General features: G+C 54.7%; 1 protein-coding gene across 5 annotated transcripts; it reads left to right on the forward strand.

Moving 5' to 3' along the window:
- Positions 1–957: 957 nt before the first annotated feature.
- On the forward strand, positions 958–20,616 carry LHCGR (luteinizing hormone/choriogonadotropin receptor). 5 transcript variants are annotated; one of them, XM_029072513.2, is made up of 11 exons: positions 964–1,187; positions 5,556–5,627; positions 7,349–7,423; positions 9,007–9,081; positions 11,596–11,670; positions 11,779–11,856; positions 12,862–12,930; positions 14,098–14,172; positions 14,576–14,761; positions 18,098–18,178; positions 19,354–20,616. In XM_029072513.2, the coding sequence occupies exons 1-11, from the start codon at positions 1,030–1,032 to the stop codon at positions 20,522–20,524; spliced, it is 2,115 nt and encodes a 704-aa protein (XP_028928346.1). In that variant the 5' UTR covers positions 964–1,029; the 3' UTR covers positions 20,525–20,616. The 5 variants fall into 5 exon arrangements, with proteins under 5 accessions (XP_028928352.1, XP_039769050.1, XP_028928350.1 ...); XM_029072517.2 differs by lacking the exon at positions 11,779–11,856 and having other exon boundaries at positions 961–1,187; XM_029072516.2 differs by lacking the exon at positions 9,007–9,081 and having other exon boundaries at positions 962–1,187.
- Positions 20,617–20,980: the final 364 nt, after the last annotated feature.

The following is a 20,980-nucleotide window of genomic DNA, read 5'->3' on the forward strand; positions in this document are numbered from 1 at the left end:
TGAAGTGACTTGCTGCTCAAGGTCACACAGCTGAGGAGTGGCGGAGCCGGGATTAGAATTTACCCCAGCCGGTGCCTGCCACCCGATAAGCCCTTGGCAAGTAATAATCGTGATAACAGCGGTGTTTGTTAAGTGCTACGTGCCGAGCACTGTGCTAAGCACTGGAGTAGCCACAAGGTAGTCAGGTTGTCTCACGCGGGGCTCACAGTCAGCATCCCCATTTTCCAGAGGCGGTCGCCGAGGCCCAGGGCAGGGAAGTGACTTCCCCCAAGTCACCCAGCAGACAAGCGGCTCAGTGGAAAGAGCGCGGGCTTGGAAGTCAGAGGTCATGAGTTCGAAGCCCGGCTCTGCCGCTCGTCGGCCGGGTGACTGTGGGCGAGTCACTTCACTTCTTCGCTTCACTTCACTCCCAGACGGTCGCCGAATTGCAGAGAAGCCGTGTGGCTCAGTGGAAAGGGCGTGGGCTTTGGAGGCAGAGGTCACGGGTTCGGATCCCCCGCTCGGCCGCTCGTCAGCTGGGTGACTTCGGGCGAGTCACTTCACTTCTCGGGGGCCTCAGTTCCCTCATCTGTAAAACGGGGATGAAGACCGGGAGCCCCACGTGGGACGACCCGATTCCCCCCCGCGTCTCCCCCAGCGCTTAGAACGGTGCTCGGCACCTAGTGAGCGCTTAACCGACACCAGCATCATCATCATCATTATTGTTGCTTTCCAAGCGCTGGGTCCAGCGTGCTGCACCCGGAGCTCCGGCAATCCGACCGGAGGAGTGAACGGGCGCATCCCGAGGCCCGGAGCAGGGAAGTGACTCGCTCGAGGTCACCCGGCAGACGAGCGTGGGAGGCGGGAGGAGAAGGCCGGTGCGGGTTCCGGAGGGGAGCGGGGGGGAGCGTTGAGGGCAGGGCCGACAGCTGGAGGAGGGGCGGAGGGGAAGCCAGGCCCGTCCCGGCCCGTCCCGGCCCATCCATCCGTCCCGGCCCATCCATCCATCCCGGCCCATCCATCCATCCATCCATCCATCCCGGGCCGGCCATGCGGCGCTCCGGGCCCCCGTGGTGGCCGTGGCCGCTGTGGCTGCTCTGCGTGTCGCGGAGCCCCCCGGCCCTGGGCGCCGTGCGCTGCCCCGACAGGTGTCTCTGCCACCCCGGGGGGTCCCTCCGCTGCACGCCCGGACCCGGACCCCCCACACTGTGAGTCACGGGGGAGGGGCGTCCCGGGGAGCCCCCTCCCCTTCCTTCCTCCCCCCGTCACCCGGGGGGGACCCCTCGGGTCTCCGTCCCGGCCCCCATCCCCTGGGGGCCCCCCTTTCCTTCCCTTCCCCCATCGTCCGGGGGACACCCCCTTCCTCGCCCCACCGTCCGGGGGACCCCTCGGGTCTCCGTCCCGGCCCCCATCATCCGGAGGACACCTTCCTCCCCTTCCCCCTTCATCCGGGGGACCCCTTCCTCCCCCTCCCCATCCTCCGGGGGACACCCCCTTCCTCCCCTTCCCCCATCCTCCGGGGCACACCCCCTTCCTCTTCATATGGGGGACCCCTCGGTTCTCCGTCCCAGCCCCCATGAGCCGGGGAACCCCTTCCTTCCCCCATCATCCGGGGGACACCCCACCTTTTGCCCCCCAGAGGGACCCCCGTCCCCCCCCCTCCCCCATCATCCGGGGCACCCCCTTGGTTCTCCGGCCCCCATGACCGGAGGGACCCTCCCCCCTTCCTGCCCGTCCTCGTCCTGCATCATCTGGGGGGGACCCCTTGGTTCTCTGCCCGGCCCCCAAGACCCAGGGACCTCCCCCGCCCCCCAGATTTCCTCTCCAGCCCAACTCACTTCACTTCTCTGGGCCTCAGTACCCTCATCGGGAAAATGGGGATTGAGACTGAGAGCCCCGCGTGGGAGAGCCCGGTTTGCTTGGATCACCCAGCGCTCGGTACAGGACTTGGCCCGTAGTGAGCGCTTCACAAATACCATCATTATTATTACTGTCGATTGACCTCCTCCGCGGGACCCTTAGAGTGGGGAATGGGTGAGTCAGAGGTGGATGAGAGTTGCTTTCCCAAACTCCCGTCCAACGGCGGGGGAAAGTCAGCTTGAGATCAAGCATCGGGGGTGGGGGACGAATTGCCACCTCCTCCTTGATGATGATGATGATGATGATGATGTTGATATTGGTTAAGCCTTTACTATGTGCCGAGCACTTTTCTAAACGCTGCGCTAGACACAAGGTTATCAGGTCGTCGCACGTGGGGCTCACAGTCTTCATCCCCATTTTGCAGATGGGGTGATCCCAGAGAAGTGAAGTGATTTGCCCAAAGTCACACAGGTGACAAGTGGCGGAGTGAGGATGAGAACCCACAGTCTCTGAGTCCCAAGCCCGGGCTCTTTCCACTAAGCCACACTGCTTCTCCTTCCTATCTCTTTTTCTTCCTCCTCCTCTTCCCTTCCCCCAAATTCCCAGCGTTTGCCCCCCACCCCCATCGTGTCTTTTGATTTGGGGAAAGGGGGGGTGGGAAGGGAGTCGTCATGGGAGGAATGTGATTCAAAGCCCCTGCCAGACCAAGGAAAAAAAATCTTTTCTGGCTCCTGAAATGAATTTAAGGTGAGGAGGTTTTCCCTCAACACCTTGCCGCCCTCATTAAATAAAAATGCTCTGGGAATGTTGCATTCCTCTCCTCCTCCAACTTTTCCGCTTTCCGAGGTGTTCAGGATTCATCGTTTGCACCTTCAGCCATTACTAATTGTCTGTGAAAGAGGGATGGAATCTTTGAGGCTTTCTTAGATCAATACTGTAGAGGGCTGCTGGGTTCAAAAAAAAAACAAACCAACCACAACCAATTTGGGGCTGGTGAATAAGAATGTTTTGCTTTTACAGTGGAACAGGAGAGTCTGTGGTACAGGTGGGGAAATAGGAATTAGGGCAGACGATCCCCTGTGAGGAGCCCGGAGAGAAGGGGATGGAAGATAAGGTGGTACGGGACTACCGATAGGTCTTCCATGGACGAGCTGTTGGCCCCAGGAAAATCGCTCATTCTCCCTGAGCCTCAGTTTCCTCACCTCTAAGGCCTGGGGAATTTGTTCATCCTCCTTGAGCCTCAGTTCCCTCACCTGTAAGGCCTGGGGAAATCGTTCATCCTCCTGAGACTCAGTTTCCTCTCCTGTAAGACCGGGGGAAATCACTCATCCTCCCTGAGCCTCAGTTTCCTCATCCGTAATATCTTCCCACAGAAAGCCCTGTCTTTTCCTTGGAGATCCCAAACTCCAAGAAAAGCGGTGTTGTCTAGCGGAAAGAGCCCGGGCCCGGGAATCAGAGGATCTGGGTTCTAATCCCAGCTCTGCTAATTGCTCGCTGTATGAATTTAGGCAAATCACTCAACTTCCCTGTGCCTCGGTTTCCTCAACTGTAAAATGAGGATTCGATCTCCACCTACTTAGACCGTGAGCCCCATGTGGGAAAGGGAGTGTGCCCAACTTCATAAACTTCTATCTGCCCCAGTGTTTAGAACAGTGCTTGACGTGTAGTAAGTGCTTACTAAATACAGAAAAAAAAAAAGATCCGCCGTAAATGGCCACCCAACAAGGAAAAAACGGGCCTGGGCGTCAAGATGATCTGGGTTCTAATCCCGGTTCTGCCGCTTGTCTGTTGTGTGACCTTGGGCAAGTCACTTCACTTCTCTGGGCCTCAGTTCCCTCCTCTGTAAAATGGGGATGAAGACTGTGAGCCCCACGGGGGACATGGACTGTGTCCAACCTGATTAGCTTGTATCTACCCCAATGCTTAGTACCGTGCCTGCATAGTAAGCACTTAAATACCATTTTTTTAAAAAAAAAAAAACCACTCCAGGTCACTCAATCATATTTATTGAGCTCTTACTGTTTACAGAACACTGTACTAAGCACTTAAGTAGTCTGTCAATATGACTGATCGATTTACAGTTCTCTTCCACCTGGGGATAACCGTCCAAAAGTAAAAGGGAAGAAGAAAGCTTCCGGGGCAGCTGTTGGGTTGGTGCGACTGAGATGCTGCAATCCAATGAGGGAGGGTTTCCTGGAGGAGGCGGTGGGATTTTAGAAGGGATCTGAAGATGGCGGGGGCCGAGGCCCGGTGGATTTGGAGCCAGACGCCCGAGTTCCAGGCCGTGGGAACGGCATTCCCCAGGGGATCTGGCTTGGACCCTGGGAAGTCCCAGAATCCGGAGCATTTGGACTCCCTCCTCTCTATCCCCCAAAACTCGCTCCTCCTCCAGACCCAACCCGGCCAGGAACTACTAACGCGTCCCTTCCACCTGCCTGGAAAAACAGCTTCGAAGGGATTTTATGAAGCCTTTATGGAAACACCCCTAAAAATCTGCCCCGGCCTGGGTGACAGCCAGCAATAGGAGACTGGAATCTGCTGGGGCTTGTGTCGGCTCGGCGGAGGAGAGAGCAGTGAAATTTTGTTTTTGATCTGCACGCCAAGCAGATGTGATTCGGAAGGAATAGAGGCAAACCCGCTCCAGCAGACGGCCTTCTTTTTCCAGACTCCTCTCCTCTTTCTCATTTTATTTTTTTAACTCAAGTGCTTACTAGGTGTCAGGCACTGTTCTAGGTGCTGGGGTAGATACAAGCTTCTCTGGTTGGACACATCCATGATTTCTCATGTGGGACTCAGAATCATCCCCATAACAGTAATAATAATAATGATGATGGTATTTATTCAGTGCATGGTTCTAAGCGCTGGGGTGGATACAAGCTAATCATGTTGGACACAGTCTATGTCTCTCATGAGGCTCACAGTCTTACTCCCCATTTTATAGATGCAGGAACTGAGTTCCAGAGAAGCAAAGCAACTTGTCCAAAGTCACACAGCAGACAAGTGGCAGAGCTAGGATTAGAACCCAGGTTCTTCTTACTCCCAGGAGTGGGAGAGGTCAGGGGGTAGCTCCAAATGGAAGGAAATAAGCAGGCTCAATCCCACACAGACTGGTGTGTTCCATGCTGGAGAGAATAGTAATAATAACAATAAATAATTAATAATACTACGTTTATCAATAGTAATAATAAGATGAGGTATTTGTTAAGCACTTACTACGTGCCAAGCACTGTACTAAGCACTGGGGTAGATTCAGTGCAACCAGATCAGAGACGCAAAGGGCTCTCAGTCCAAGGGGAAGGAAGAGCAGGTATTACTGTATTTTACAGAAGGGATAACTGAGGCACAGATAATAATAATGAGAAGAATGGTATTTGTTAAGCACATACTATGGGCCAGGTACTGTACTAAGCACTGGGGTGGATACAAGAAACTGGATTGGACATAGTTCCTTGTCTCACTCCCCCATTTTCAGATGAGGTAATTGAGGCCTAGAGAAGTGAAGTGACTTACCCAAGGTCACACAGCAGACAGGCAGCAGAGCCAGGATTAGAACCCATAACCCTTTGACTCCCAGGCCACGCTGCTTCAAGTCAAATGACTTACCCCAGGCTCCTCAGCAGGCCAGTGGTGGAATCGGCATAAGAACCCAGGTCCTCTGACTCCCAGACCCGGGTTCTTTTCTGGAGATTTTTCACCGGCCTTCTTTTCTCTTTCAGATCTTTCTCCTACCTCCCCTTCAAAGTCATCCCGTCACACACCTTCAGAGGATTCCACGACGTTTCCATAATGTAAGACGGGGCCGTTGTCGGAGCGGTCACCCGTGGCCTCGCGGTCGGTGTCCAAAACCTACGCAGTGGCAATTTCTCCAGCGGACAGAGCGTGCTGTTGAAATGAGGGGTTCTGGGGCCCGGAGGAGGCCATGGGGGAGGAAATTTATCTAAGAAATAAGCCCTATTTATTCTGAGGCCCTGGACACCGAGGGAGTCCTGAAGAGCGGGAACGATTTTCAAGCATCATTAAAATCCAGCTAATTAACCTCACGTCGAAGAAGCCCGGGCTCTTTGACAGTAAGGGGCAGCCGATAGAGAAGAAGCAGACTCCGGGCCCCCAAAACCTGCCTGGGGCAGAATGAGGCAGGGGCAGAAACCCTATCACCCATTCGAGCTTGTTCATTCATTCATTCGCATTAATTGAGAGCTTACTGTGTGCAGAGCTCTGTACTAAGCACTTGGGAGAGTGTGATACAACAATAAACAGTCACATTCCCTGCGCACAATCAGTCTTTTCAGTCTAGAGGGGGAGGGGGACATTCATATAAATTCATTACAGGTGTCGATGAAGGTATTTAGTACGGCATCTGTTAAACACTGCCTCTGTGTCAAGGGCCATCCCAAGCACTGGGGTAGATACAAGTTAATCATTCTGGACCCAATCCCTGTCCTACAAGAGGCTCAATTCCTAAGTAGGAGGGAGAACAGGTATTGACTCCCCATTTTGCTTTTGGCGAACCTGGGGCTCAGAGAAGCGAAGCGACTTGCCCGAGGTCCCACAGTTTGCAAGTGGCGGAGCCGGGATTAGAATCCAGGTCCCCTGACTCCCAAGCCCGGACTCTTTCCACTAGGTCACGTTGCTTTTCTCAAAGCCAAGGTGTCCCTCGGCAAATGTTGGGAAGACCAACATCTGAAAGCCTTGGATAAGGTCCTGCTAACCCTTTGGACAGCTTTGGGTCAGCCTGATCCTCCGGGAGACATCCAACACAGTGCTCTGCACAAGGCAGACACCCAATACAGTCCCCTAGACTGTAAGCTCGTTGTGGGCAGAGCATGTGCCTGTATATTGTTCTACTGTCCTCTCCCAAGCGAGGGAAGCAGGGTGGCTTAGTGGAAAGAGCCCGGGCTTGGGAGTCGGAGGTCGTGGGTTCTAATCCCGGCTCCGCCACTTGGCAGCCGTGTGACTTTGGCCAAGTCACTTCACTTCTCTGGGCCTCAGTGACCTGACCTGTAAAATGGGGATTCAGACTGTGAGCCCGTGTGGGACAACCTGATTACCTTGAATCTACCCCAGAGCTTAAAACAGTGCTCGGCATATAGTAAGCCCTTAACAGATACCATAATTATTATTATTACAGTGCTCTGCACACGTTGAGTGCTCAATAAATACAATTGAAAGAATAAATGCTCTGCTCAGAAAAACAGCTGAGGAGCCGGGGGGCAGAGGCGGGAGAATCAACAGTTTTTTTACAAGATGAGTCTGACCAAATAGGAGAACTGAGGAAAAGGGAGAGAAGGCGGGAGAGAACCGGGGAAGAGCAAATGGGAAGAACCAAAGGGCAGGAGTTAGTCCCAACTCTATGTGATGGGAGATGGTTTGTAGATTTTTTCATTTTTCCCCCCAGAGGGGACAAAAATTTTCCATTTCTCTAAAGCTCAGGACGCAGGACTCGGTTCACTCTCTCACCCTCCATTTCTCTCCCGTCCCCCCGGTGCTTTCTCTCCGTCTCTCCCTCCAGTGAGATCTCGCAGAGCGATTCCCTGGAACGGATCGAAACCCAAGCCTTCGACGGCCTCCTCAGTCTGTCTGAAATGTGAGCATCTCGCCGCCCCCATAAAATAAAACAAAAAATGACGGTACTTCTTGAGCGCTTACTATGTGCCAAGCACTGTTCTAAGCTCGGGGTAGAGACAGATGAATCAAGTTGGACACGGTCTCTGTCCCAAACTGGGCTCACACTCTTAACGCCCATTTTTTACCGATGAGGTAAAGTGAGGCCCAGAGGAAGGGAAGTGACTTGCCCAAGGTCACACAGCAGACAAGTGGAGGAGTCGGGATTAGAACCCCTGACCTTCTGACTCCCAAACCCGGGCTCTATCCACTAGACCACGCTGCTTCTCTATTTAAACACTTGTTAAGCACTTGTTAACGTGTTAACACTTGTTAATTTGTTGCTGAACTGTACTTTCCCAAGCGCTTTCTACAGTGCTCTGCACACAGTATGTGCTCAATAAATACGATTGAATTAATCAATTAATTAATTTAAACACTAATTCACAAACCTAACACCTTTTTCTGCTTCCTCCTGTCTGCCTCCCCCGCTAAACAGGAGGGACCGTGTCTTCTAATGCCATCGTTCTTTCCCAGGTCCTCAGTTCATTCAGTCAGTCAGTCCTACCTACTGAGCGCTTCCCGTGTGCAGAGCACTGTACTAAGCGCTTGGGAAAGTACAATACAACAATAAACGGTGACATTCCCTGTCCACAACGAGTTTACAGTCTAGAGACGAGCTCAGTCCTGTGTCTGCGGGCAAGTCACTTCACTTATCTGGGCCTCGGTTTCCTCATCACTAAAATGGGGATGAAACACCCATTCTCCCCCTGAATTGTAGGCCCCTTTGGGGACGGGAACTGTGGACGATCCTGTATTTACCCCAGCGCCTGGCACAGCGTTCAGCGTGCAGTAAGCACTTAACAAATACCGCAGGAAACTGCCGTTATTACCTGCCGACTCGTTCCGTCCCCCGTTCACCCTCGCTTAGTCCACTGCTCCCGTGCTGTGCTCCCAGCAGGCGCTCAATAAATTCATTCAATAGTATTTATTGAGCGCTTACTATGTGCAGAACACTGTACTAAGCGCTTGGAGTGAACAAGTCGGCAACGGATAGAGACGGTCCCTGCCCTTCGACGGGCTCACGGGCTGATCGGGGGAGACGGACGGACGAGAACGATGGCGATAAACAGAGCCGAGGGGAAGACCGTCTCGTAAAAACAACGGCGACTAAAATAGAATCGAGGCGACGTACATCTCATTAACAAAATAAATAGGGTAATGAAAACATATACGGTCGAGCGGACGAGTACGGTGCCGAGGGGGTGGGAAGGGAGAGGGGGAGGAGCGGAGGGAGATGGGGGGAAAAGAGGGTTAAGCTGCGGAGAGGTATCCCAACCGATCAATCAGTCGGATGTATTGGGTGCTTACTGTGTGCAGGGCACTGTACTAAGCGCTTGGGAGAGGATGATAGAGCAATAAACCACACATTCCCTGCCCACAACGGACTGACAGAAGGGGGGACCGCTCTAGGCCCGACGCGTCGTCGAACTCGGCCACGTGGCCTCGCTAGCCGAGTGAGCAAGGGGCCAGCGAGGGGCTCCCAACCCTATTTTCTCCTTCCAGCCTCATCCAGAATGCCAAACACCTACAGCACATCGAACCCGGAGCATTCGCCAACCTCTCCCGGCTCCGCTACTTGTAAGCGACACCTCTCTGCTCTCCCCCGAACGGCCCACTGAAAACCCGGGAGTCGAAAAGATTCCATTTGCACCCGGATTTTCGTTCGTTTCTTGGTTCTGTGGTACCGGTCGAGCGCTTACTCTGTGTCAGACGCCCTCCTAAGCTCTGTCGTTACGGGTACGGGTCATTTAAGTCGGACACGGTTGCCGTCCTCACGGTCTGAAGGGGGAGGGAGAACACATAGCGAATCCCCATTTTACGGTTGAGGATACTGGAGCACAGAGAAGTGAAGTGACTCGCCCAAGGTCACCCCGCAACGAGTGGCAGAGCCGGGATTAGAACCCAGATTCTTCTGACTTCCAGGCCGGGGCTCGATCCACTAAGCCACTAAGAGAAGCAGCGTGGCTCAGCGGAAAGAGCACGGGCTTTGGGGTCAGAGGTCATGGGTTCGAATGCCACTCGTCAGCTGTGTGACTTTGGGCGAGTCACTTCACTTCTCGGTGCCTCAGTTCTCTCATCTGTAAAAGGGGGACTGTGAGCCCCACGTGGGACAACCTGATTCCCCTGTGTCTACCCCAGCGTTTAGAACGGTGCTCGGCACATAGTGAGCGCCTAACGAATACCAACGTTTTATTAAGCCATGCTGCTTCTCTTTGTGGTATTTGTTGAGCGCTTACTACGTGTCAAACGCTGTTCTAAGCGCTGGGGTAGATGTAAGTGAATTAGGTTGGACCCAGTCCCCGTCCCAACTGGGGCTTACGGTCTTAGTAAGAGGGAGAAGCGAAGTCAGAGAAGCGAAGTCGGGCAGTCAATCGTATTTATTGAGCGCTTACTGTGTGCAGAACACTGTACTAAACACTTGGGAGAGCACAATACAAGAGTTGGTAGACCTCTAGACTGTAAATTCACTTTGGGCAGAGAACCTGCCCGTTACTTCGTTCTATCACCCTCTCCCGCATGCTTAGTACAGCGCCCTGCGCACAGTGAGCGCTCAATAAATACGGCTGACTGCCTAGACACATTCCCTGCCCTCGAGTTTATAGTCGAGGACTCTGCTGAGATTGAGACTGTGAGTCCCAGGTGGAACCTGTTAAATTTCTATCTATCCCTGCGCTTAGTACAGCACCCGGCCCACAGTGCGCGCTTAACAGATATCACAATTATTATTATTATTATTGGTTTCCAGGGGGAGAGAAGCAAGAGGCAGCGTGGCTCGGTGGAAAGAGCCCGGGCTTGGGAGTCAGAGGTCATGGGTTCAAATCCCATCGGCTGTGTGACTGTGGGCAAGTCACTTCACTTCTCTGGGCCTCAGTGACCTCATGTGTAAAATGGGGATTAGCTGTGAGCCTCACGTGGGACAACCCGATGACCCCGTATCTCCCCCAGCGCTTAAAACAGTGCTCTGCACATAGTAAGCGCTTAACAAATACCAACATTATTATTATTATTGTCATTATTTTTAAGAGGGAAGCATCTTCCCTTGGGTGGGTCTTTTCCTTCCCCTCCCCATGACCCCCAACCCCCCCCCCCGGCCCGGTCTTTCATTCATTCACTCATTCAATCACATTTATTGAGCACTTGCTGTGTGCAGAGCACTGTACTAAGCACTTGGGAAGTACAATTCAGCAAGAAGCAGAGACAATCCCTGCCTACAACAGGCTCTCCGTCTAGAAGCAGCATGGCCTAGTGGCTAGAGCCCGGGCCTGGGAGTCAGAGGGTCATGGGCTCGAATCCCGGCTCTGCCACTTGTCTGCTGTGTGTCCTTGGGCGAGTCACTTCACTGGGCTTTAGTTCCCTCATCTGTAAAATGGGGATTAAGACTGTGAGCTCTAAGTGGGACAGGGACTCTGTCCAAAATGATTACCTTGTATCTACCCCGGCGCTTACAACAGTGTCTGGCTCATAGTAAGCGCTTAACAAATAGCATAAGTATGCAGGGAGCGGCATGGCTTAGTGGAAAGAGCACGGGTTTGGGAGTCAGAGGTCATGGGTTCTAATCCCAGCTCTGCCACTTGTCTGCTGTGTCACCTTGGGCTAGTCACTTAACTTCTCTGCGCCTCAGCTGTGTGACTTTGGGCAAGTCACTTCACTTCTCTGTGCCTCAGTTACCTCATCTGTAAAATGGGGATTAAAACTGTGAGCCCCACGTGGGACATCCTGATCAGCTTGTATCTCCCCAGCACTTAGAACAGTGCTTTGCACATAGTAAGCGCTTAACAAATACCACCATCATTATTATTATTATTAAAATGGGGATTGAGACTGTGAGCCCCACGTGGGACAAGCTGATGACCTTGAATCTACCCCAATGTTTAGAACAGAGCTTGGCACATAGTAAGCACTGAACAAACACCATCATTATTATTATTATCATCAGAAGGGGGGAGACAGACATCGAAACCAGTAAACCAGCATCAATATACATAGAATTATGGAGATATATACATTAAAACCAGGAATCGGGCATCCGTAGCATCATTATAAATAAATAGAATTATAGATTCTTCATCTCCGTCCGCCTCCCGGTCGCAGGAGCATCTGTAACACGGGTCTGAGGCAGCTTCCGGACGTGACCAAGATCCTCTCCACCGAGTTCACCTTCATCCTGTGAGTGACCCCACTCCGCCACCCCCGTGCCCCCGCGTCTTCCGGGCCGGACCCCCAAAGACCAACCTTCCCGCCCCCCTTCTCGTCCCCCCCACCCCCGACCCCCAGGGAGATCTGCGACAACGTCCACATGACCACCATCCCCGGGAACGCCTTCCAGGGGGTGACCAATGAATCCTTGACGCTGTGAGTTCTCTCCCCGGGGGCCGGAGGGGACGTCCGCTACGTGCGGCGGGAGGAATTGGGAGCTCGGGGACCGAAGGCCACGGTCGGCGGTGATGGCACGAGGGGTCACCGGCAACCAAACCGGTCAGGCCGAAGAGCGAGATGCAGAACGGAGACCGGAGGGCCTGGTTGTTCATTCATCTATTCCATCGTATTTATTGAGGATGATGATGGTACTTGCTGAGTGCGTACTATGTGTCGAGCACTGTTCTAAGCCCTGGGGTAGATCCAAGCTAATCAGGTTGGATACAGTCCCTGCCCCAGGTGGGGCTCACCATCTTAATCCCCGTTTCACAGATGAAGTGACCGAGGCCCAGAGAAGCAAAGTGACTTGCCCGAGGTCGCTCGACAGACAACCGGGATTAGAACCCAGGTCCTCTGACCCCCCGAGGGTGGATTATTTCCAACCGGCCCCGCCGCTTCCCTCATCCCCATGGTGGTTAGACTCCGCGGCATCAGCAGCGGAGCCAGAGTCTATTTTCCAGCCGGTCGGTCGTATTTATTGAGCGCTTCCGGCGTGCGGAACACTGCACTAAGCACTTGGGAGAGGAGAGGAGAGCGATAGACACATTGCCTGTCCACAGTGAGCCTACGGTTTAGGTACAGGAGAGAAGCAGCGTGGCTATGTGGAAAGAGCCCAGACTTGGGAGTCGGAGGACGTGGGTTCTAATCCCGCCTCCGCCACTTGTCTGCTTTGTGACCTCGGGGAAGTCACTTCACTGGGCCTCGGTGACCTCATCTGAAAAATGGGGATTACGACTGTGAGCCCCACGTGGGACAACCTGAATACCTTGTACCTCCCCCCCAGCGCTTAGAACAGTGCTTGGCACATAGTAAGTGCTTAACAAATACCATAATTATTATTAGATCAAGGCAGAGATTGGGGGGTGGGAGGTCCCCGACTTCTAACTCCCTTTCCTTCACACTCCTGCTTGACCTCCCTCCCCCGGGCCCGCCCCGGGCCAGCAAGCTGTACAGGAACGGATTTGAAGACGTGCAAAGCCACGCGTTCAACGGGACGACGCTGAGCTCCCTGTGAGTATAGGCCGTCTCACCCCTTCCCCCCACTCCGGAGGACATGAGGACCCCCCCCCCAAAATAATGATGTTTGGAGTCAGAGGTCATGGGTTCGAATCCCGGCTCTGCCACCCGTCAGCTGTGTGACTGTGGGCAAGTCACTTAGCTTCTCTGTGCCTCAGTTACCTCATCTGTAAAATGGGGATTAACTGTGAGCCTCCCGTGGGACAACCTGATTACCCGTATCTACCCCAGCGCTTAGAACAGTGCTCTGCACATAGTAAGCGCTGAACAAATACCAACATTATTATTATTATCCCCACCCACCTCCCCAAATAATGAAAATAATAATGGCATTTGTTAAGCGCTTACTATGTGCCAGGCACTGTTCTAAGTGCTGGGGTGGACACAAGCAGATCGGGTTGGACACGGTCCCTGTCCCACGTGGGGCTCACAGTCTTCATCCCCATTTTACAGACGAGGGAACTGAGGCCCAGAGAAGCGAGGTGACTTCCCCAAGGTCACACAGCAGGTGGGATTAGAACCCATGACCTTCCGTCTCGGACGCGGAGCCCTGCCTTTGTCTAGTGGGTGGCTCGGGGAGGAAGGGATTAGCATCTGGGTTTGGGGAAGCCCCCGCCCCACAGCCCGCTGTGGGCTAAACTCATTGTGGGCAGGGGGAATGGGTCTATTGTCCTATTGTAATAATAATGATAATGATGGTATTTGTTAAGCGCTTACTATGTGCAGAGCACTGTTCTAAGCGCCGGGGTAGACACAGGGGAATCGGGTCGTCCCACGTGGGGCTCACAGTCTTCATCCCCATTTTACAGATGAGGTAACTGAGGCACAGAGAAGTGAAGCGACTTGCCCACAGTCACACAGCTGGCAAGTGGCAGAGCCGGGATTTGAACTCATGACCTCTGACTCCAAAGCCCGGGCTCTTTCCACTGAGCCACGCTGCTTCGCTTGTACACTCCCAAGCGCTTAGCACAGCGCTCTGCACACAGTAAGCACTCGATAAATACGATTGAACAAACCCTCGAGACCGAAGGCTCATTGTGGGCAGGGAACGTGTCCGTTATATTGTTCTGCCGTCCTCTTCCAAGCACTTAGTAGACAGTAGACTTAGTAGCGCTCATTACATAGGATTGACTGACCGAACCCCTCCCTGCCCCTCCCCAGGGACCTGAAGGGCAACAAGAACCTCCGAAAGATCGACGACGAGGCCTTGAGAGGCGCCACGGGACCTGACATCTTGTGAGTATGGTAGGCCCCTCCTCGAAGCTTATTCATTCATTCATTCAATAGTATTTATTGAGCGCTTACTATGTGCAGAGCACTGTACTAAGCGCTTGGAACGAACAAGTCGGCAACAGATAGAGACGGTCCCTGCCGTCTGACGGGCGCAAGGTCTGATCGGGGGAGACGGACAGACGAGAACGATGGCGATAAATAGAGTCGAGGGGAAGAACATCTCGTAAAAACAATGGCGACTAAATGGGAGCGGGGCCCTGCTTGGCGACAGAAGGTCGGCCTGCCGCTCTCTCGGCCCATCTCCTCGCGGCCTCCTCCCCCGGGAGGCCTTCCCCGACTGTCTCCGGCCCGTCCCCTCCCGACGGCCGCCTCAGCCTCCCCGCTGACGCGCGTCCCCTAAATCCAGGGACGTGTCCTCCACCGAGCTGGAAGCCCTGCCCCGCCACGGGCTGGCGGCCGTCCAAGTCCTCATCGCCGCCTCGGCCTTCGCCCTCAAGGAGCTGCCCCCGCGGGAGACTTTCACCAACCTGCTGGACGCCACCTTGACCTACCCGAGCCACTGCTGCATCTTCCAGAACCGGCCCCCGGACGAGTAGGTCACCTCCGCCCGGCCCGACGTCCGGGGCCGTCCCTGGGTCGGCCCTAATGATAATCGGAATACTTGTTAAGCGCTTACTCTGTGCCAAGCACTGTTCTAAGCACCGGGGCAGAGTCACGTTAATCCGATTGGACGCAATCCCTGTCCCGCATGGGGCTCCCGGGCTTAATCCTCGTTTCTAACAGATGAGGTAACTGAAGCCCAGAGAATAATAATAATAATAATGGTATTTCGTTAAGCGCTTACAATGTGCCAAGCACCGTCCTAAGCACTGGGGCAGAGACAGGTTAATCGGGTCGGACGCAGTCCCCGTCCCACCTGGGGCTCACTCTCTTAATCCCCATTTCTTACAGATGAAGTGACTGAGGCTCTGCCACTTGTCTGCTGTGTGGCCTTGGTCAGGTCACTTCACTCCTCTGGGCTTCAGTTCCCTCCTCTGGAAAATGGGGATCGAGACTGAGCCCCACGTGGTAGAGAGACTGTGGCTGACCTAATTGGCCGTATCCACCTCAGGGCTCAGTACGGTACCCGGCACATAGTAAGCGCTTAACAGATACCGTAATTATTATTATCGAGCACCGGGATAGATACAGGTAATCAGGTTGGATCCGGCCCCCGTTTCCTCACAGGACTCACTGTCCTGACCTCCATTTTACCAATTCTCCCTCCCCCTTAGCCGGTGAAAATGTGAGACGGGGACTGTGTCTGGTCTGATCGAATCAGCTCTATTTTAGCATTCAGCACCTAATAAGCACTTAAATATCACATTTATGACAATGTTTCCCTTTTAGATTGTGTAACCCTGTGTAGGGACGGTGCCTAACCTGATTAGCCTGTGGGTCCTCCGTGCTTAGCCCTTAATAGACCACTAATCAATCAATCAATCAACGGTATTTATTGAGTGCTGACTGTGTGCAGAGCACTCTACCAAAAGCTTGGGAGACTACCATACAGCAGTATATGGTGGTAATAATAATAATAATGTTGGTATTTGTTAAATGCTTACTATGTGCAGAGCACTGTTCTAAGCGCTGGGGTAGACACAGGGTCATCAGGTCGTCCCACGTGGGGCTCACAGCTTTCATCCCCATTTTACAGATGAGGTAACTGAGGCACAGAGAAGTGAAGTGACTTGTCCACAGTCACACAGGTGACTAGCGGCAGAGCCGGGACTCGAACCCATGACCTCTGGCTCCAAAGCCCGTGCTCTTTCCACTGAGCCACGCTGCTTCTCTAGACACATTCCCTGCCTCTAGATACATTCTCTAGACACATTCCCTGCCTACGACGAGCTGACGGCCTAGGCGGGGAGACAGACACGACTATAAATAATAAATTTCCGGTAGGGACATAAGTGCTGTGGGGGTGGGAGGGGGGAAGAGCAAAGGGAGGAAGTCGGGGTGACGCAGAAGGGAGCGGGAGAAGAGGAAATGAGGGCTCAGTCGGGGAAGGCCTCTTGGAGGAGGTGGGCCTTGGATACGTTCCTATCGGTACGGGGTACACCGGAGGGGAAAGGGACTCAGAGCCGACTACAGGGTCTTGCCCGACGCCAACCACCCCCACAGCCGCGGGAACCTCCGTGGCCTACTCACCGCTCGAACCCAACACCCGAACCCCCTCGGCTGAGGCTTCCAGGGGACGGGCCCGAATTAGCCCCGAACGGAACGTCCAGGCCGGCGGAGTCGGGCCCCTGACCCGCAGCTGGGTATCTGGAGGCCGGCTAACTGATAGCGGCTGGAAGCCGAGACCAATCCCTCGCCACAGGCTTAATAATGATAATGTTGGTATTTGTTAAGCGCTTACAACGTGCAGAGCGCTATTCTAAGCGCGGGGTAGATACAGGGTCATCAGGTTGTCCCACGTGAGGCTCGCAGTCTTAATCCCCGTTTTACAGATGAGGTCACTGAGGCACAGAGAAGTTGAGTGACTTGCCCACAGTCACACACTTGGCTCTCAGGCAACTCAAGAAGATAATAATAATGACGATGGTATTTGTTAAGCGCTTGCTATGTGCCAAGCACTGGGGTAGGTACAAAGAGATTAAAAATCGGCATAAAACCCGCGGGGACCTCCACTCCCTGACTCTTATTCTTAGTTTTAGAGCCCCATAGGGGCCAGGGACCCTGTCTAGCTCTCCCCTGGCTATTTTTTTTTTTTTTTTGCCGGCGCTCAGTACACTGTACTTTGGGGTCATAGTCATTCAATAGATGCTCTTACCGTTTACTACCCTACGCAGATCTTTCCAGCCAGGCTCCCACAGCCGGATGGGCTCTCGCCGTCCACAGCATCCTCACAGACGGAGGACGGCTAGCGACATTTCATTGCTTAGGGGACTGACTTGTTGGTTTTTTGTCAGTTTTCCTCGATTAACCCTCAAGAGTTGGGGGGACTAAAGAAAAAAAGAGTTTCCCCGAACTCTCCTTAGGAAGCAGCGTGGCCTAGCGTATAAAATCTCAGGCTTGGGAGTCAGAGGACCTCGATCCACCACTTGCCTGCTGTGTGACCTTGGGCAAGTCACCTAGCTTCTTTATGCCTCTGTTTTTCCTCAACTGCAAAATGGGGATTCAGTACTTCCTGAATTCTCCCTCCTACTTGACTGTGGGTCCCATTCAATCGCATTTATTGAGCTCTTACTGCGTGCACAGCACTCTACTAAGCACTTGGGAGAGTCCGATGCTACAAAAAACGGACACGTTCCCTGCCCGCAAGGAGCTGTCAGTCTAGAGGTGGGGAGACGGACGTCGATAGAAACAAATAAATGACAGATAGGGAACACAAGTGCTGTGGGGGTGGGAAGGGGGATGAACAGGGCGACGCAGAAGGGAGCGGGAGAAGAGGAAAGGGGGGCTTCATCAGGGAAGCCCTCTTGGAGGTGATGGGCCTTCGATAAGGCTTTGAAGCCGGGAGACAGTCATCGTCTGCCATTATTCATCTGAAAACCCGGCACCGGCTCCGTGAGGCCAGAAACCAGTCGAGCTTCGAACGGCGCAGATTCTCACCGCCCCTAACCCTTCCGCACCCAGCTCCGGGGTGGGTTTTTATGAGCAATCGAAGATCCGGCCCCGTACTGGAACAAATAAAAGATTTCCGTCCTCCCAGGCCACACCAAACGCTTAGCATTCGGGAGCGTTTCATCCAAGCTGGAGGCAGCAGACGAACGATTCCAAAGCCTTTTTCCCTCACCCCGGGAAGCATTTCGGTTCAGATAACGGTGCCGCAAGAGTAAAGTCTATGGATTGGGAAGCGAGTTTGTGTGAACAAAGCATAAATAGAGGGGACCCGCTTGAGTCGAGAGACTAAGTGCGCGACTCCTTTCTTCTCCCCGGCCAGGCAGAATCTTTCGCTCGCCATTTTTGAGAACTTTTCCGAACACTGCGGAGATGCGGAAAAGAGGTCGGACGGGGACACGCAGTGAGTACCAGGATGTCGGAAAACGCAGAAGCGACGACTTCTCTTCTTGTCTTTGGTAGCGACGGGCTCCTTCTGATGTAATAATAATAATGATGGTATTTGTTAAGCGCCTAATGTGTGCCAGGCACTGTACTGAGCGCCGGGGTGGATCCGAGCAAATCGGGTTGGACGCGGTCCCTGTCCCGCATGGGGTTCACAGTCTCATTCCCCATTTTCAGGTGAAGCAAGTGAGGCGCAGAGAAGCGAAGTGACTTTGCCCAAGGAAACCCAGCAGACAAGTGGCAGAGCCGGGATTAGAACCCACGACCTTCTGACTCCCAGGCCCGGCCGCTAGCCACCGCGTGATGCTGCTTCTCAGTCTTTTCTCAAGCTATCAGATCAGTCCGTCTTTTGGGCTCGTTCAGAAGACGTTCCGCCGGCTTTGATTCAAGAAGCGGTCTGGTCTAGCTCAGGCCGGGGAGTCAGAAGGACCTGGGTTCTCGTCCCGACTCTGCCACTTGCCTGCTGTGTGACCTTGGGCAAGTCCCTTCCCCGGGCCTCAGTGACATCTGTAAAATAGGGATTAAGACTGTGAGCCGCATGAGGGACAGGGACTGTATCCAGCCCGATTATCTTGTCCTTACCCCAGCACTTATTATGGCTCCTGGCACGTAGTAAGCGCCTAAAAGCCAGTATTATTATTATTATCGTCATTATTCTTGAATTTTTCCTTTCCAAGGATCCCTTTCTCCCCAACTCCAACAAACTCCACTCCGTCCTAATCCTCCTCGACCTCTCGGCTGACTCGGACGCCGTAGGCCTCTCCCTTCTCGCAGAAATGCCATCTGTAGCCTCGGTTCTTCTGACCAAGTCCTCGCCTCGTTCTCCAGGGCTTAGTTCGGTGCCCGGCACATAGTAAGCGCTTAACCAGTACCATCGTTATTGGTTCGTTCATTCATCTTTTCACTGGCCCAAGGCCACACGGCAGACAAGTGGCGGAGCCGGGATCGGAACCCAGGTCCTTCTGACTCCCGGGTCGGTGCTCTACCCGCTACGCCGGGCCACTTCCCCTTCGTCGCGGGCGGGGGTCTGCCGGCTCTGTCTTGTCGTGGGCGTATGCCCCTCGCGCTTAGTCCAGTGCTCCGCAGAGAGTAAGCGCTGGATCGACAGCATCGGGCGATCGATTCTTCCCGCAGGGCCTACCTCGCCCTCTTCTCGGGGGGTCTCCCGGACTACGAGGAGAGGTTCTGCGCCCCCCGGACGCTGCGCTGCGCCCCCGAGCCGGACGCCTTCAACCCGTGCGAGGACATCGTGGGCTTCCGCTTCCTGCGCCTCGCCATCTGGCTCATCAACGTCCTGGCCGTGGGCGGGAACGGCGTGGTCCTCTCGGTGCTGCTGAGCAGCCGGGCCAAGCTGACCGTGCCGCGCTTCCTCATGTGCCACCTGGCCTTCGCCGACCTCTGCACGGGCCTCTACCTGCTGCTCATCGCCGGGGCGGACGCCCGCACCCGCGGACGCTACCACGACCACGCCATCGACTGGCAGACCGGGCCGGGCTGCCGGGCCGCCGGCTTCCTCACCGTCTTCGCCAGCGAGCTCTCCGTCTACACGCTGACCGCCATCACCCTGGAGCGCCGGCACACCATCGCCCACGCCCTGAGGCGGGAGCGGCGCCCGCGTCTGCGCCACGCGGCCGCGGTCATGGCCGCCGGCTGGCTCCTGGCCGGGGCCGCCGCCGCCCTGCCCCTCTTGGGCGTCAGCGGCTACACCAAGGTCAGCATCTGCCTGCCCATGGACGTGGCCTCCGCGCCCGCCCGGGCCTACGTCCTCGTCCTCCTGGGCCTCAACGTGGCCGCCTTCGTCGCCGTCTGCGCCTGCTACGGGAAGATCTACCTGGCCGTGAGGAACCCGGGGGCGGTCGCCGCCCGCAAGGACGCCAGGCTCGCCAAGAAGATGGCCGTCCTGATCTTCACCGACTTCCTGTGCCTGGCGCCCATCTCCTTCTTCGCCCTGTCGGCCGCCCTGAAGGCGCCCCTCATCACCGTGACCCACTCCAAGATCTTGCTCGTCCTGTTCTACCCGGTCAACTCCTGCGCCAACCCCTTCCTGTACGCCATCTTCACCCGGGCCTTCCGGCGCGATCTCTTCCTGCTGCTGGGCCGGCTGGGCTGCTGCCGACGCCGAGCCGAGCGGCACCGGGTCAAGGGCTTCTCGGTCTGCTCCTCCTCCGCCGCCGCCGGGCGGGACGGCCCCCGGGCCCCCGGCGAAGCCCCCCGACCCGAGCTCGGCCCGTCCCCGCTCGGCTGCCGGGCCGCGGCCCCGAGCCGGGAGGCCGGCCGCGACGGCCGCCCGACGGCCCGGGCCTGAGGGCGGGACCATCCTTCCGTTCAATCCTATTTATTGAGCGCTTACTGTGTGCGGAGCACTGTATTAAGCACTTGGGAGAGGGCGACACCACAATAAACAGACACATTCCCCGCACACAACGAGCTCACGGTCTAGAGGGGGAGAAAGACATTAATATACTTAAATAAATAAATGACAGATTTAGACTTTGTGTTGAGGGCTGGGACTGTGGGGGACGAATGAAGGCAGCAAGTCAAGATGATGCAGAAGGAAAGTCGTACCCGGGCAACCACCACCCTGTGCCAACTTGGTTCCCCTCCCCTCCATGGTATTTATAATAATAATAATGGCATTCGTTAAGCGCTTACTATGTGCAAAGCACTGTTCTAAGCACTGCAGAGGATACGAGATGATCAGGTTGTCCCACGTGGGGCTCACATTCTTAATCCCCATTTTCCAGATGGGGTAACTGAGGCA

The sequence above is a fragment of the Ornithorhynchus anatinus genome, chromosome 9 (genome assembly GCF_004115215.2).
Source record: "Ornithorhynchus anatinus isolate Pmale09 chromosome 9, mOrnAna1.pri.v4, whole genome shotgun sequence".
NCBI classification, from domain to species: domain Eukaryota; kingdom Metazoa; phylum Chordata; class Mammalia; order Monotremata; family Ornithorhynchidae; genus Ornithorhynchus; species Ornithorhynchus anatinus.